The 18,057-nt window shown below is 40.7% G+C and overlaps 1 protein-coding gene across 7 annotated transcripts in view; it reads left to right on the top strand.

Moving 5' to 3' along the window:
• Positions 1-18,057, top strand: part of trpm3 (transient receptor potential cation channel, subfamily M, member 3) — a 147,409-nt gene that overhangs the window by 88,273 nt on the left and 41,079 nt on the right. For all 7 annotated transcript variants that reach the window (XM_051950770.1, XM_051950767.1, XM_051950768.1 and 4 more), the window contains exons 7-8: positions 8,388-8,562; positions 9,124-9,247. In XM_051950770.1, coding sequence (XP_051806730.1) covers positions 8,388-8,562; positions 9,124-9,247 — 299 coding nt within the window. The remainder of the gene's footprint in view (positions 1-8,387; positions 8,563-9,123; positions 9,248-18,057) is intronic.

Raw genomic sequence — 18,057 nt, 5'->3', positions numbered from 1 at the left:
GGTCAGTGCTGCATTGATCACTGTTTGAATCTGTGGCTCTGTAGAGGAAATATTTGCAGGCACGTGGGTATACAGAGACAGAGTGGGGACAATTGAAGTCATTGGGGGTGAGGTGTGTTCATGCGTAAATGGATGCAAAAAACATGTCAAAATGATAAACAGGAACTGCCAGAGTGTTCAACCCTGTGGTGGAGAGATAACAGAGTCAGTGGTGAGTTGGATACAAGACTTGCTGCAGGTGTGGTTCCAGGTAGAGGACGGATGTGTATGGATGACAACATGTTACGTGGTGTGGAAAAAATTTTAGGGCATGATCAGTGGTGTAAAATGTGGTAAATGCCTTTTGGAGTGGTCACGAAGAGTGATGAGAAGGTCAGAAATGTCCTGTTAGATGGCGTAGGCATGAGATAAAAAGCATTTATTCCCCTCATTTTCTATATCTATCGCTTCCTGTCATATTCATTTACTATTTTGACAAATTCTTACTTCACAAATATCTTACAAACTCTTTAGGAGAGTTTAAGATAATTCACTGCTTGTCAGTCATGGATCCTTTGCTTAAGCAACAGTACCAAAAGAGCATTTTCAAAATACCCCATTTGCAAGTATTTGTTACGCTTTCAAAATCATACTTAAGTAAAAGTACAGACGTATCATCACCAAAATAAACCATAAAGTATATATTGTGCCATAACTTGTCCTCATTGATGTGTTTTTCTGTCTAATGGTATTAGAAAGTTATTGTTGGAGCATTATATGAGCAGCATTTTTACTGCTGTAGTTGCTTGAGATGGAGAACCAGTCCAGTTGTTTCCAACTTAGGGTTTTTCACCAGTAAATCTGAGGGTCGCCCAGTAATTAATGGCCTTTCAAAGAAGAGAAAACACGTTCTGACATACAAATGTAACACTCTCTACTGTAATTCCAAACAATTTGCTGTTTGTAACTGATTAAAATAGGTGGAAACCTCTAAACTGTTTTTAATCATGCCTGTTATTTAACATCTTAATGTCAAAATCTCAGCTTTAGTTTCTCTGTAAAATCTGGAAATTAAGAATGTCAAAGTAATCTATCAGAGTAAAAACTGGAACATTTTCTTCCAAAATGTTAGATGTTTAGTAAGTGGATTACTTAAGTAAATTAGCTTCTTTCTTTCCACCACTGGCCATAGTGAGAGTTAAAAAAGCCAGCTACATATGGAGGCACTAATGATGACATACTTACTGCTGCTTTAACAGCTCATTTAAAACCAGTGCTGAGTAGAAATATAACTCATTAGTTGCAGTATCAAAGTCACATGAGCTGAATCCAAAATGTTTTGGTCAGGAAAAGTCTGAATTCATTTGTGTCATATAAGAAATAGATTTAAAGTTAGAAACTAAAACCCCGTTTTTACCTGTCATTTCACATGGCTTGTATCTGAATAATGTTTCAAAACACATTCATTTACATCTTATTTTTCATGGGCTACACTAAAACCAAGATGTAACTAGATGTAACCAAGGAAAAAGGGTAAGCACAAACTAAATTGTTGCATTGCACAACAGCTAACAACTCTACACAATGGAGTACAAATCACTGGAATTAGCTTTTTTTGTTGTTGCTGTAACATCAGCGGCCATTATCACAGCACCGACCCTATAAGCGACTGTTTCCAAAGAGTTACTGATGTAGATGCACCTGTGAGGTGTAAAATATTTGCAACTTTCAGAGACAGACACATTTACACCTGTACCTTGTCAGTCTAGAATGAATGCTCAAGGTGGTCTGTCCAGTTAAATATTAGTTTCTCTGTTTTCAGTTAGTGATTTGGAAATCTCTAATATCTAATCTGATTAGTGACATACCATTTGAAGTTATAATGATTTAGTTTGACTTTGTGGGCTCATCATTTCTTCAGCAAATGTCAGTAATTTCTGAACACACACTGCAGTGCATTCTGATTTTATAATGGACAAAGCTCTCATAGAAGTAGGTACACAAGTTAACACACAAATCAATCAGGTAAAATTACTTTAACCCTGAAAAGTCAAAGCTAATATTCGTGGTATACCTGAATATTTTGGACAAAGCATGACATATTGTGAACAGTTTATGATACTGATGAGCTTTCTGACCCCATTAAATGATGTCTTTGCCAGTCAACAACCAAACACATGCTACGAACATGCAAAGTGTAACATCATACAATGTATGTCTTACTGTGCTTACACAAAGATAATGCAAGATAGTGACTTTATATTCTACCAGGGCAAAACAGTAGCTTCCCCCAAATCACATGACATACAACACTTGATGGTGACTGAAGGAAAAAGCTCAAAAATGGCAGTTGGCTGTATCCAAAGCATTTCTTTGTCTATGAAGGCTTGTAAGAGTTAGCCCCAGTTTCACAGTTTTATTTTTCCTGGTCAATGACACCATTCATGATCAATGGTCCAGTCAGCGTGAGTAATTCTAAAACTTGACTCAAATTACTGGCTAAACAGGTGGTGCCGACCGTCTGATTCAATCTGAATTCCTTTGAGTAGGTCAGAAACAGCGGGATGTCTCGGCGTGACAACGTGACTGAGAAGTAAGGTCTGAGAAAAGCTGTGCCCTTTTCATGTACCACGCACTCTGACCTTTAGTTCTGCAGTCTATCGAGTCATGTTGGCTTCACAGATCTGATGTTTTGTGTCCGCTTTAGTAGTTTTTTAGGATATTGGTGTGCATTTATGTGTGTGAAAGAGTGTTTTTTTATTATTATTATTATTTTTGGTATAGAGGGGTGAAAGGTGTGAAGACAAGGACCCACATACTGTAGCACACCTCCTCCAGTCATGCTGATACTAATTTGACACATACAAGGACAAACTCACAGACACCAGCACAAACCCACGTGCGCGCACACACACACACACACACACACACACACACACACACACACACACACACACACACACACACACACACACACACACACACACACACACACACACACACACACAGAGACACACACACGCGCGCGCGCGGACACACACGGAGGATGACTCATTGCCGGATCCTTAATTAAGACCATTTAAGCATGTTATGTGTGTCTCGCTTACACGCTACTCGTTCCCTCCCTAATTCCTTCTGTTCCTCGTTACTTCCTCGTCTCCTGGATGGATGCATTTAGAAAATTGCCGCCTTTGACCACCTCTCTGCTTCTTCTTCTGGCTCGGCTTTTTCACACGTTTTCAGGGTAACTTTCCTCCTGAGAGATAACGTGTGGGCACTGGGTAAAAACTATGGATGATGTATGAGGGAAGAGGGAGGCAGGGAGAGAAGGAAGGGGTTTGACCATTATGTTATCTGATGTGTTGGAGAATGTGTGTGGATGGTGCGTGGATTCAGTCGGGATGCAGGAAGAGGGAGTGGAAGGGCTGAATACATTAAGGTGGGGTGTAGAATATATTGTCTACATGCAGCATATTATATATATTGGAAAAAATAGGTATATTTTTTTAATAATACTGTATTATTATTGAGAGGATAGGTATTAGTGATTTCACTGTTTATTTTGAGTATCATGTCACAGATCAAAATCTAATGTGAAACATCAGTAATACACAAAATCATGTAATAATTTTATTTTAAATGGGCCTGTAGTACAGTTTATTCATTTTTACTTACTTAGATATCAGCAAATATAGATTAACTGTGAGCGTATGGGTGAATGGAAGCAATTGTTGTATAAGCGCTTTGAGTACTCTGATGAGTAGTAAAGCGCTATATAAGAGCAAGTCCATTCATAACTAAAATATCATCATCAGAATCAGATGGCAAAAAGTACCCAAGGGTTTTTGTCACTGAGTTTTATAATCTTCCTTCATTATTGAAAAGTTGAGTCCCTCTTTAGTCTTGGCTTCGCAAACAAAACACTGTAAAGTTTAGACAGAAAGAGAAAGAAGCAAACAAGAAGTGAGAAAAAGACGCACATTTAGGATAGTTCACTGGTAAACTCTTTAGTCAGAAGGATTGCATCTTCGCTACATGTTTTTAGACATATTGGCTCTCCAGCTCCTAAATTTCCATCGAGAACAAACGGTATTCTTCTGCCGACTCATGTAGCCGTACTGCATGTTTATACTTAGTGTTTTATTTCATGAAAAGGAGAGATCAGAGCACAAAATCCGCCTCCAGAGATGAAATAATTCAAGGGACTCTCAACTTTCTAATAATTGCAGGATTAAATTAAAAAAAAAGTTGCCACAGAATCACCACTGTTAAATTTAATGCTTCACTTCCAACATGAGCCTGCAGGAGCAGCACTGGACAGTCAGGCAGTTTTTTGATGCTCCATATTGCACTAATAGATCCGAATGCACATCTCAGGGTAACTCTTTTGTGAACATAATGTTCTAAGCAAATGAGTAACAGGTAGCTTTGGAATATGTAACACTTTTTTTTTCATTTGTAACAGAAATATAATTACATGTAGCAAAAATGTGTAACCTAATGTGGCCTCACCACATAATTGTAGAAGCTCACTTTATGATTAGAAGTGCACTCATTTATTAGGGACACCATTCAGGTATTTAATCTAGGTCACCTGAGAGACCTTTATTAATAATATTTCAGGTTTAATGATCAGAAATTTATCAAATCTACTTGTATTGATCAGTGTCACGAATAGAAAACTCTGATTTCATTGACCTCCAGTTCCCAGCAAAGAAATCCCCACAACTGACGATAATGATGTAGAAATATTTATTAACTAATAAAACAAACAGACAATAAACATCAATGCAGAGACAAGGAGGAACTTTGGCAGGTTTATGTTGCAAAAGTGTGCCAAAGTTAAAACACTAAGAGTCGATGCTTATACTTATGAAGAAAATATTCTCGCTGTTGCATAATTAAAGTTAACTTAAGAAGTCCAACTTTAAATAAAACATCGGAAAACACAGTCCAGCTGAAATTATAGGAAAGAATCCTGAACAATTGTATGAAAAAGGCGTGGAAAAATACTCAAGTAACAAGCCCTAGTTAAGTCACACGTTTCTTTAAGCCATCATAAAAGAACCCAGTTTTGGCCTTTGTTAATTCATGCCATCATTTTAAGGCATCATGAAAGAGCCCCCATTGCATTCCAGTGACTTTCTTTAATACAGAATGTTTTGGAGCCAAATTCACATCAGCATCTAACCAGTCATGGATGTGCTCCTCCCAAGGGGTGGTGCTGAGCTTCACTGTTCACTGTTCTTCTGCGATACTGTTCCTGATCAACCTGGTATCATAGATGGAATCCAGATGCTGGGATCATCACTCCTTGATGCTGAATTTCTTTTAAAACTGTTCAGTTCATTGTTGTGGGTGTACGGTAGAGGCAAAAGGTCAGGAGGTCACAGTGAAGAATGCCATTTCCTCTTCTCCAGAGGTGTGGTTATTCTTACAACTGACCCTTGTCAGGTTCTGGTGGAGGCAGTAGACATCCTGTTGTCCGCAAGAGGGCTGCGAGTGGTCATTTTGAAGTAAACATCAGATCTGCAGATGTTCCATTTGGATGTGAGTTCTGTGTTAGCTGTGTTCTGAAATGGTTTCTTACCTAATTTACAGCTGTGGGGAACGGTCTCTGGATTCTCTGTGTGAATGTTCTGCTCCTCAGTCCGCTACAGACTTATGTCTCTTTATGCATGTTCAGGTATGTACTTATTGATCTGTTTGGCATAAACAGAGATTGCATTCCAGAAAAGAAAACAAAAACAAGATCACATCTTTTACTGAATTAAATCTAATTAATTCCAGCATTCCAATACAAAACCAGACGTATTTAGATATGCACATTCACAAAGAGGATAGCTACATACACAGTAATTCAACATTGCTACTTAATCCTGGCCACAAGTTGTCATCAGCATCACAGATTACAGTGTGTCCTCTCTGGAAATACACATCTTTTACATGCTAGATCCGTCCTTCTGCGATTTGCTATCCTCTGCAGATATGTCCAAACATCCTGGATTCATCGCCTCCAGGAGTCGTATCTGATCATGTAGCTGGAAGTCATAAACCTTTGCACCTTCATGAGGAAAAGGATTCCTCTGTGGGGTTGGGCAATGGAAAGTAAGGTGAATGGAGAGCTTAGACTATGCTGGGATAGAGGCTGTAAACCACTCTGTGACTAGAGGAAAATGGTGAAACAGCTTGTCATCTCATACAGTAACATAATGTTCTGGATGACCTCGAGGAATTAAATAAATTGCTGAGTGTTACATCACTGTTCTCTTAATTTTTTACAATTGAAAAAATAACATTTTTAGATGCAGATGTTTCAGATTTTACAGCAGTTTTGAGATCTACGTGGATTGAACAGTTTTCACAATAGCATGTACATAAACAGATGCAAAACAAATGTGTGAATATACAGACTTTTTCATGAAGCCACTGAAAACTAATCTGTACTTTTATCCATGATGTTTTCTGTTGTTTTGACTGTGTGAAGAGTTTTGACAACGCAAACATCCAGGTTCCCGCAGGAATAAATACAGTAGTTAAGGCTAATTAGGAGAAAAAAACTGTGTAGCGGAGGTCAAAAGCCATCCTAAAATATGCCTGCTGTATTGGACGAGTCATGAAAAAGAGAGTCTTATTTCATTTGTGGTTTGCTTATGTGTATGTGTAGATCTGTGTTTGTGTGAGTGTGTGTGTCGATCTGTGTGTGTGTGTGTGTGTGTGTGTGTGTGTGTGTGTGTGTGTGTGTGTGTGTGTGTGCGCGCACGGGCAGAATTTCCTCATACCAATTAGCCATGACACAGCTGTGCTTTCCCCTCCTCATCTGCTCCTCGGTGGGTTTCAGTTGAACAATAATCTACTTTAGATACCGCGATGTTGCTTCCGAAGCTCACTAGTCATCAATAACAATGCTCGATCTGACACAACCACAAGCTCACACGTGCACACAAGCACAGGCGACAGCAGAAATAGTCATCGGAAAGAGATCGAAGAATGGGATGCAAAACGCAAGTCATTAGTCTGCTCCTCTCTCACATCCTGCTCTGTTGATGTATGGTCGTGTGATGTGTTGTGGCACGGGGACGTTTTACCTCTTTGAAGTAGGCAAGACCCCGAAAATATTCTCCTTACGTAACTGTCCCTGTTGCAAGGCCACACAAAGCTGTGTGAGGCAAAGCGTAATAGTGGCTACACTTCCCAGTACGTGCGTGTGCTTGTGTTTGTGTGAGTGTGTGCTTACAGTACGTACGCACGCATTTGTATGTGCCCGTCTGCCTGCGAGTTTGAGAGACAGACTGTGCTTTCTCCTCTGTGAATTATGCAGACCGGGATGAGGGTGCAGGGCGGGGAAGATCAGGCAGTTACACGGCTTTTGAATTAGAAGAGTCAAAACACCCGGCATGAGACGCAGTCACACGAAGCAGAACGGGAGGGAGAGGATGAGAATGTAGTGGGTACAGGAAGGAAAACTTCAGAGAGGAAGACAGAAAGTGAGACATAGAGCAGCATTTATGGGAGAAGGGGTTTCAAATATGGTTTAGAGTGAGACCACTAAAAAGAGAAAGAACATGAGGGGGGGTAAGAGAGACTGGGACTAAAATGCAGAGAGGAAACTAGAAACTAAAGCTACCAAAAGGAACAACTCAAATCTTCAAATCAAATCTTCAATTGTACAGTTTTTCTATGTATAGTTTCACCATGTACAGAAAACCCACCTGCTAATTATGCATAATTACCCTGGATAGTCTGTGATTAGTAAAAAGGAGCCATTTTGTGCAAAACTTTCTCTCGCTTCACTCTTTCTTGTGCTGATACACTAGTTTGTATGGCTACCTCTGTGAGCACATTGAACGACCCTCACTTCTCCCTCAAACATTAACCCTCACAACTCGACCCAAGTTTTGCCCCGGACCCACATCTTAGCCCTCAAACAGCTCTTTAAAGGGGTGTAAAAAGTTCAGCATGAGCCAAAATGTCCTCACTTTCTCCAAAACAGCATCCCTCCGATGGTCTAAAGCTCAAACTAGCTCTCACAAAGACAGCTGGATGAATACACAGACACACATGTCTCCATGAAAGAGAGCACAGAGCACAAAGTGGGCTGGATATTTTTGGTACAGCTGCTTTTAATAAAGCATCTCCTCCATTATTAGAAAGTGTCTTGACAAGAGTCATGTGACATCACAGGTGTCAAATTTATGCCCTTTTGTTAACAATTTTAGAACACTTTTTCTTTTTATGGATCCAGTGTTGCTGATGTCAGAAGCCTTTTCATCACTTCTGTTTTTTTCTTCCCTTAACTCCCTTCTTCCTTCCCTCCTAACATTTCTGTCCCCTTTTCCATGTTGTTTTTCCTCGTTTTCCCCTCTGCTCCCTCTGGTTCTCCTGCTCCCACTTGTTTTCCTGTGCAGGTATCGGTCAGGGTGTACCGGTGGTGGCTCTTATCGTAGAAGGAGGCCCTAATGTGATCTCCATAGTGCTGGAGTACCTCAGGGACACTCCTCCAGTCCCTGTGGTGGTGTGTGACGGCAGCGGCAGAGCCTCAGACATCTTGGCCTTTGGACACAAATACTCTGAGGAGGGAGGGTATGCAGTCACATGTGCACATTATGCTGTAATCCAAGGACAAACACTTATGCATATTTTATACAGTCTGGGAAGGGTGCTACACTGGAGACTTTCAGGGACTGTTTGCAATCACAACGTCCAACAGCTGTCATGTATGTTTATAAGCACTCAAGAATGGTGAAAAAACTTAGCAAGAAAGCCATTTAATGGTTTGCTCTGCCTACAAATACAATTCTACAGTTATACATTTTGAGAAAAAAAAAGATATGGTATTAGAATCAAAGCTTGAATGTTTGTGGATACATCAGTGTATTACCTTGTTAAATATTTTTGGTTATATTTCCTATATAAATCCAGGATTGTTTTTAAAGTCTCATGCATCCCGTTACAGATGAAGGTAAACTTGAAAATTCACATCTCACCAAGGAGTCGGAGACAGTAGAGTCCCTGCCAACCTTGGTTCCACTTACCGACAAACAAATCCAATTTGGCCGTTTCTCTGTCACCATATTCCTCTCTTTACCTCCATCTGACCCCACGCCTGACACTCTCTCTTCCTCTTCATCTCTTCCTCGGCAGCATAATTAATGAGTCTCTAAGAGACCAGTTGCTGGTGACCATCCAGAAGACTTTCACCTACAGCCGCACACAGGCCCAGCATCTGTTCATCATTCTCATGGAGTGCATGAAGAAGAAGGAACTTGTGAGTCATTTTCTTTTACAGACACTTTTCATGTATGTGCACTTACACAATGCTAGAAATACACACACTTACAACACATTTGCACATGCATACATATAGGTGCAAATGCAGAGAGGAAGATAATGTGCAGAAATATTTAAGCACTGAAAAAATCAAATTGAGACACACATGCCCAGACAGACTATTAAAGCATGAATAACACCAATATCCCCACTAAGCTTTGATGTCTCTGGTGTGTGAAGAAACCCCAAAATGAACAATACATGTAAAAAAAAAACAAGATGGATTCGTAAAATGAAGCTTTCTCATCATGAAACTTTCACTGAAGCAATTATTACTGCATCTGTAATGTATGACATGCAATGTTAAGTAGATGTAAATGTATTCAAATGACGTTCAGGACCAATTGGCCTCCACCTTGAGTCTGTGCCCCTTTGGCAGTGTTTAAGTCAAGACTCACATCTTGTCAAGCAAGACGGTCACACACATCCCTCTCCCCTGGGCAGTGGGATGTGTGTAACTCCTCCTGGGAGGAGTTTTTGTCCCTTTAGAGCGCTGTCAGTCACATAAAATGAACCTCTTATTAATGCTGTTAAACACTGTGTGTAGAGGGGATGTGTTTTCAGGTGTGAGTGGCTTTAAACAGTCACACTGTGGGGACTCACTTCTCCTTTGGGGACAAAAGCAAGTCCCCAAAAATGAAACATGCATTTTTGTGAGGTTTAAGGTTAGAATTAGGTTATTTTTCAGTAAATGTTAGGGGTAGTCTGAATCCCAAGATGTAGACTGAGAGTATCTGGTTGTGTGTTTAATGCAGCATTCTCCTCCCGTCTGCTATCTGCTTTTACCATTCTTCAATATCCCTTCGCTAAGGGAGACAACAGTACTCTTCCTGTTAGGAAACTATACACTGAAAAAGACGATTTCTGACAAAGTGCAGTAAGGCTGGTTTTCTGGGTTCCTCCTGTGAATGATTGTAAAGGTTTGCAAATAATAATTACAACATTTGCTGTCTCAGATGGACTTTCTTGAATCTTTTCACACCGGCTAAAAGCTTCATTTTCGAAATATGTTCCACTCAAAAAGTCCCTCCTGACATCATTTTACAGTCTTCATAGCTCAGTTCTTTGGCAAAAGCAATAGACATAAACTATGAGTACCAGTACTGATTCAACAGTGAGCATTTCTGATCCTCCATGGTGAAATGACTGTTACAGGCTAAACTACATGGTTAAATGGTTGTTGTTAAGAATACCCTATATCATGTAAAAATCAAGAAGCTGCTGAGGATTAAACAGGAACAAATTCAGACTAGACTAATACCAACCTAAACTGTACACTTATCTTGCTGTTTAAATTATAATTTTTTTTAATGTATTTTCAGATAGGATAGAAAGGATAATGGTGAACTTGGATGTGAAATATAGCAAAGTAGCTTCTATAGTGTAGTGATTTAGGAGTGTTAATTGTAAAAATGTTGTTTTATAGGTCGAGGTATTCCCTTCTTTAACATTTATTACAACAGCTATCCAGAACTTTACAGTCCTTCCAGGACCAAACATTCCCCATAGATGAACACACACATGATAACATAGACTTAAATGTCTGTATCAATAGTGATGCTAAGGTTGTTAATATTATTCTTCCACCAGCTCTTCTGGAATTACGTGTTTATAGACAATCTCAAGATCTCTAGAACTGAACGAAAGTCAATGTATTGTTCTCTAAAGTGATGAAAAGCAGATCATGTTTATGTTTAGGGCTCAGTTTATCTTCACACACACTGAGAGTGAAATTGTACCGCAGTAGCTTACTTGCGACATGATACTGTGAAGCATTCTCTGGGATGCAAAAAAAAAAAGAATTAAAAAGACCCCAGCTTGCAGCTTTTACTGTATCTTTGCTCTGCAGCAACACTAACTTATTTACTACTTGATTGCTCCTGCCCCAACTCTCTTTGAACATCGTGTACTACATGTTGTGTAAGCGAGGACATATTTACCAGATCAGTGACTTTTGGTGCTGCTGGCCTATGGTGGTATTTTGCAAATAAATTTGTAAATAGCAGCGCGCGCACACACGAAAACACACACACACACACACATACACACATACGCACACACACTTAATCTTGTAAGACGACTGGTGTTGACTCGACCAGGTATTCAGTATGTCTTCCCTGTTTAATCATTTAATTTTGTGTTTCACGTATTACAATAATCATAACAGTGAGTCATGAGCCACACACAGGCTGCACATGCACACACATAGTAAACATCGTATCTTGCGTACATCCCAGCTTTGGTTGAGGCTGCGCAGCGTGTAAGTGGATTGATTGCACCCTCAGCGGGGTTCCAGTGGCAGACTGGTGCTCACATTGATGGATCTTCTGAACACAATACACCGGAGCAGAACAATGGGGTGTGAATCATTCAGCAGGAGCAGCTGTACAACCCTGATAATGTCATGCTGCTGCACTCTCAACTTTCAAAATTATTACCACCGCCGTATTGAAACTGAGCGCCAAAACTATGCCTTGCCGACATTCTCAGCCCACAACCAAACTTCACGCTTTCATTCCCGTATTTGCATTGTAGACCAATTAGGTCGTGAATTTCAAAACTGTGAACTATGACAGATAAGTCTTCCTATTTCTACACTTCCTTCGAGTAGAAGTAAAAGGGTGTAGCAGTTTGCTTGTAAAGTTGCTTATTTGATACACTTCAGGTGCAGGTGCAGGTATATCCAGCAGTGTTTTAGAACATTATTTGAAGGATTCAGCTCCTGGTTTTGTGTGCATGATATTACAGTGGTTTAGTTTATAACCTTAACAATGCCATAAAGCATTTATCAGAGACATAAAACTTTTAATAGCAAACTCTAATAATTCAGAAACAGCAATCCCATTACTTGGGTATTTTCCATAAAAACATCATTCTTTTCTCAAAGGACACATGCTGCAGTCATTAGAATCCCAGTTTCATGCAGAGATTGTCAAAAATCCAAAGTTATTTGTTAATTATAATTGTTGGAGAAGCGAAAAATAGAGATGTCATCTCTGCTGTCTGCCACTTTTCTGCCTCTCTTACAGTGATGTTACATTCAGACTCGAACAAACTGTTAAGAACAGATCTTTACCTGGAGGGATCTCAGTCTTCTAAGTGAACAATTCAGTCTTTTAGTCTCCTTAGTTGAGTCACACCTTGTGTCACATTTCCCCAAATGGCCAGTGAGAAACCAGCATGTTGCCAATGCCATGATGTCCCCCTGCCTGTATTGACTAACTGAGCCAGAGAGAGGACAGTCAGAGCCAAACGCTTCCCTGATCATTTGTTCACTGAATGACTGAGTGACCGAGACTGATGAGACTGGGAGCTGCAATCAAACAGGAAGAACAGACTGAGCTGAAAGTAGAAACATGGAAGCAGTGAACAAACTAAAGCTACCTGAAACCTAACCTTAAACTAGAGACTGTAGCAAAGCCTGGTATATAATTCTCACTGCATTTTTAATGTTCTTCTGGTGTGTGAATTTTTACAGATGAAGCTATATTTAACCCAAAAAGAGTTTTACTAATAGCATTATTCGGAGCATTGCTTTATTGTGTTCTGTCGGCTACAGCAAAGGTTATATTCGAGCATAGCAATGTGCTATTAGAGTGAGAAATGCTGCAAGAGAAATGAATGGATTTTCATCTTTTTTGATGAATTCTTCCTGTGTTTGGGAGTGTGTATGATTATAAGATTATGAAGGATTTAATTAAAGGGTGGGAAAAACAGGCCTGTTTGTGAATCAGATATCTGATGTGTGAAAATAAACAAAGTTTCTGACACTATGGGGACATAACTGGAGCTGAGCAGAGAGCTGGGATTAACGATGAGGGCTGAAGGGGCTTCTAGGCACTGAGTGTACTGAACAATGACTGAGAGAAAGAAGGTGGGCTCACTGAAGAACAGAAACAGCCAAATGGGAGCCTTCATGATAGAAAATCATAGTGAGCAAGTTGCCTGCAGTAAGAAGCAGAGTGAACAACTGAGTGATTAAAAGAACAAATCTTGTGAAGTGAAAGAACCAGCTCTGCCAAGTGAACCATTCTTTCCATCCCTGTTCTTGCTGAGGTGATTTCAGCACTCTGATATATCAGGCTAATAGGCATCATACGGGCTATCGGCTCCAGCTCGCGCTGACGGAATATAAAGCGTTTCAGCTGCATTATTCTGTTGTCCACCTCATGGACATCTGTCAGAACAGATACTCTCCTGTTTTAGTCAGTCCAGCTGTCTACACAGATGGCATAACGGCTCGCGATTAACCTGCTGCTAACATGACCTCAAGAGCAGTTTTAGTCTTTAGGCCTTTTTTTTCCTGTGTTGTACACATATATAGCTATAAGGAATGTATGTTTTCCAAACTGTAAGTGACAACAACTCAATACTGTGTCTGAACACAATTAGTGTAGACACATACCGAGCACAAGAGCTGCTGTTCTGCTTGATACACTAGGGGGAACATGTGTTTTTCTGTACCTTACTTATGTCACCATGTGGCGTCTGCAGCAACAGACTCCTAACTTGTTTGTGGCCACCACTTGCATTGCAAGGTTGAAATGTTTCCTTACACTGTGAACAGACTGTCCAGTGTGTCCTTCAGTGAATTAACTACCTGGGTTGACGCTTACACACCAAAGCCTTGATGTCTGTTGTTTTAACATCCAGGTCTTGAGCCAGGTCACAAAGCCAGGTTAGATAATATCTGTTGGCTCATTCACAGTGGCAGGAAACACAGGTTATCCTGACTCAGTGCATCAGTCTGAAAGGGGTAAGTGTGTGTGTGAGAGAGAATGCGAGTGTGTGTCTCTTTGTCTCTGTGCCAGAATGCCTGTGCTTTCATTATTGTTTTTTTGGCTCTGCGGCAGTAAAGCCAAAGAGTTGGAGGAAAAGAGATGGACTAAAGGTGACTGGCTGGGATAATGCCTGACTCTGTGTGTGTGTGTGTGTGTGTGTGTGTGTGTGTGTGTGTGTGTGTGTGTGTGTGTGTGTGTGTGTGTGTGTGTGTGTGTGTGTGTGTGTGTGTGTGTGTGTGTGTGTGTGTGTGTGTGTGTGTGTGGCCACTTAAGGGACAAGCAAAGAGAAGGAGGAAGACTAAAGGAAGGCTGTGTCTTGCTTTTCCCCTATTCTCAGGATGTTGGTTTATTCATGTAGACATTATGTGCTTCACTTATTTCCTCGTTGCCCCTGCTTTGTTTATCATTCTCAGGGCTGTTTATGCTTTCTATAAAGAGGCATTAAACCTGCGATTCTTAATGTGCGCATGCTGAAATTTAAATGTATTTATGTACCATCTGTGTTTTGTATTTGTTTTACAATAAGTGGGACATGCAGTATTATTCAAGCCTCCTGGCCATTTTGTGCTTCTATATTGCCATTTGAAGATGCTGCATGATGAGTTTTATCATGTATAATCGTAACATTACATTGCTGTGGTTTTGTAAGGCAGGAAATTATAAAGCGCTTCTTTTTGCAGCTTCAAACAATACTTTCAAATATCTTTTTTAGCCTTTATTTGGAGTGTTGCAACCTCATTTCTATATAAAAAGTCTGTTCTGGTAGATGACAGATTATTATGTTCTATGCTGGAAGAACAGCAGAGGGTAAATGATTGCAAAGATAATCAGTGAGTAATGTGCAGAGCCGGTCCTGACACCCAAAGCAAAATTCTGCTAAGGGTCCCCGATACAATCTTGTCTCTTTATAAAACAATTAACTTCCATCTGTCAGTCTGAGAAGAACTTCAGCACTACAGTGTTATGATGCATCAGGCAATTCAAACTGGATCCTCCAGACTTTTTAAATACTAAATACTATTTATATTATGGCTTGACTGAATACTTGATGGTTATGAGATATGCATTTATATTTCCTGGTATTCCCAGCTAAATAATATTTTAAATTCAGTATTTAATTAATAGTGAATGCCAATCAGCTTTTCCACCATCTTTTAAAATTTCATGTGCCAAGACGAGTGCCCTTCGGGCCGTTTACTGTCTAGACTCATCCCCATAGAGGTTGCTGTTGGAAAGCATGAGTTTCAATTTTCGCATGCACATATGAACACGTTTGCATGCAATGCTGCTATCGTTTCCTGAGCTGCAGTGCAAACACAGAACAACCACAACATTAAAACCATCTGCCTAGATTTGTGTAGGTCCATTTCATGCCACCAAAGCAGCTCTGACCAATCACAACTTGCAAGACCTCTGAAGTTATCCATTGTTTTTGTGGTACAAAGACATTAGCAGCAATTCTCTCAAGTCGCGTAAGTTGTGACGTAGGGCCTCTGTGGACCGAACTTGTTTTTTCCAGTACATCTCACAGATTCTCAATTGGACTGAGATCTGGGGAATTTAAGTCAACTCAACACCTTAAATTCTTTGTCCAATCATTCATAAACACTTTCTGTGTGGCCGATGTCATCATACCACTGGGGATACTGTTGCTATTGAAGGGGTGTATGTGGTCTGCAGCAATGATGAGATCGGTAATGCGAGCCAAAGTAACATCAACATGAATGCCAGGACCCAAGATTTCCCAGTAGAGCGTTGCCTAGGGCATCACACTGCCTCCAACAGCTTGCCTTCTACATCCTGCTGCCATCTCTTCCCCATGAAAGGGACACACGCCGACACACATGCGCACTGCAGGAGCTGACTGTGGACAGGGGTCAGCATGGACACTTTGACTTGCCTGGAGCTGTACAGACCCTTTCACAGCAAGCTGTGATGCACTGTGTGTTCTGAAACCTTTCTGTTACAGCCAGCATTGAGGTCTTTGTTCTACAGTAGCTCTTCTGTGTGATCAAACTACACACACCAGCCTTTGCTCACCATGCACATCAATGAGCCCTGGACATCTCACAAGACCTGCTGCTTTGGAGTTGCTCTGACCCAGTCATATAGCCATCACAATCTGGTTCTTGTCAGAGACACTCAGATCATTATGCTCCCTGTTTTTTGTGCTTCCACCTCATCAACCTTATGAAGTGACCATTCACTTGTTGCCTAATACAACATATCCCACCTCTCTGTAACAGAATAACTGATATGGCACGATGACTGTCCTAGTATCTCCAAGCTTGGTATAAATAATTGAATGGAGAATAGTCCTTATATGTTTAATTCGGATTAAATATTGAGGAGGAACCACCAGCCCACAATGTTCCTCTGCCTTCCTGACAAGAGAAACTAAGAACGAGTAGGAGGAAGATGAGGAGAGTGAAAGAGTGACTTAAATGGACCATGAGAGAGAAGGAGGAAGGAAAAGTGGGAGGGACAGATGGAGGGTAAGAGCGAGGGTGGGAGAAATGTTTTTTTGTAAATGTGGTTTGGGTGAATGGCAAATGGGAAAATGAGGTAGAACAGAGAGCCACAAACAAAGACAGAGAGGGAAAATGACAGTTCCTTAGGTGATCATTGGCGAGGCAGTTTATCAGTTTAAAATTTCATGAACAGAGAGAATTATTTCCCTCTTCTCTCTGTTGTGGCTGCACTGACGACTGCTGGTTTATCTTAGAAATAAATTCACATTGAAACATTTTACACAGAAATTCACACAGATGAAACCAGTAGCAGAGATCTGCCAGATCAGAGCTTCTACTATTATTAACGTATGGGCTTCAGAAGATGCTGCGTGGACTATGAAAGTGTGCACAGCCACATGTGGTCCAGATACTACTTATGTATGAGTGTTAGTGTGTGCCATTCGTCTTGTAAGAGTGGGGTCTTTTCCTATTAAATGAAGATGAATGTTTTGCAATCAGCTTGGCTCACTGGGGTATGAAGAGCAGTTTTCTGATCCTCCAAGCTTGTAGCTTAGTGCCTCGGAAGACGCGGGATTCCTTCGACAGAACCAGTCAAACCGAGAAAGATGGCACTGGCTTTTCCCCTTTCATTTCATATATCCATCCTCAGTTTGCCATTAAGGGATCTTCTTTGTTCTGTATTGTATTTGCTTTACGAACACTTCCTCTCTCCTGCTGCTTCATGTCTACTCTCCCAATCCCTGCCTCCACTCGCCTCCCTCCTCTTATCATCCCCTCTTGTCCTTCATTCTTGTCAAAAGACAGCTGGAATGTACAAGAGCTGGGTGAGTTTATGCCATGAGTAAAAATGGGGGAAAAAATGCACACTGAAGCTGTGTCTACCACTGTGCTAAACTTGTTTGCTCTCAGTAAGTACTTGAGAGCACCTTTTCATGTACCAGGCGATAAAAATAGACGAGGGAGAAGCTTTCTATTTACCTTTTGCGCACACTTATTGATGGTTCTCTGTGGGGTTGTTGAGATTAAGTAGCAGCCCTGCATTGTCACAGAGGATATGTTGCTCAGTCTTCTGAGTTGTGGAGGTTCCGTGATAACAGGTAGCACATATCCACGGGGTCACCTTGGGGGTGTAAGTGGAGGAAGTGAAGAGGGACGAAGCAGTAGTGGGGAAGTAGATGGAGGGAAGAAGTGGGGGGTAACGGGCCAGTGGGAGGTAGCTGCAAGATTAGCAGTTGGAAAAGATGACGGGAGAGCGGAAGGTAGAAGAGAGGTAGAAATGATGGTGAGCATCTTCTGTAATCATCTTTCATCTGCCACACCCTAATCCATCTTAGTCCTGAAGGAAAGAAAGAATCCTGTATGTGGATGTGTGTGGGGGGAAACTCTCCACTCCACTATAACAACAGCCACAGGGTTTAATGGACAAATGGTCAGAACAGAACTCTGTACTGATTGAGTGACACTAGATGATGATTAAATGAACACACCTTTAA

This window comes from Acanthochromis polyacanthus, chromosome 7 (assembly GCF_021347895.1).
Source record: "Acanthochromis polyacanthus isolate Apoly-LR-REF ecotype Palm Island chromosome 7, KAUST_Apoly_ChrSc, whole genome shotgun sequence".
NCBI classification, from domain to species: Eukaryota; Metazoa; Chordata; class Actinopteri; family Pomacentridae; genus Acanthochromis; species Acanthochromis polyacanthus.
The sequence above is the reverse complement of the archived record's forward strand: the minus strand, read 5'-3'. Positions and strand labels throughout refer to the sequence as shown.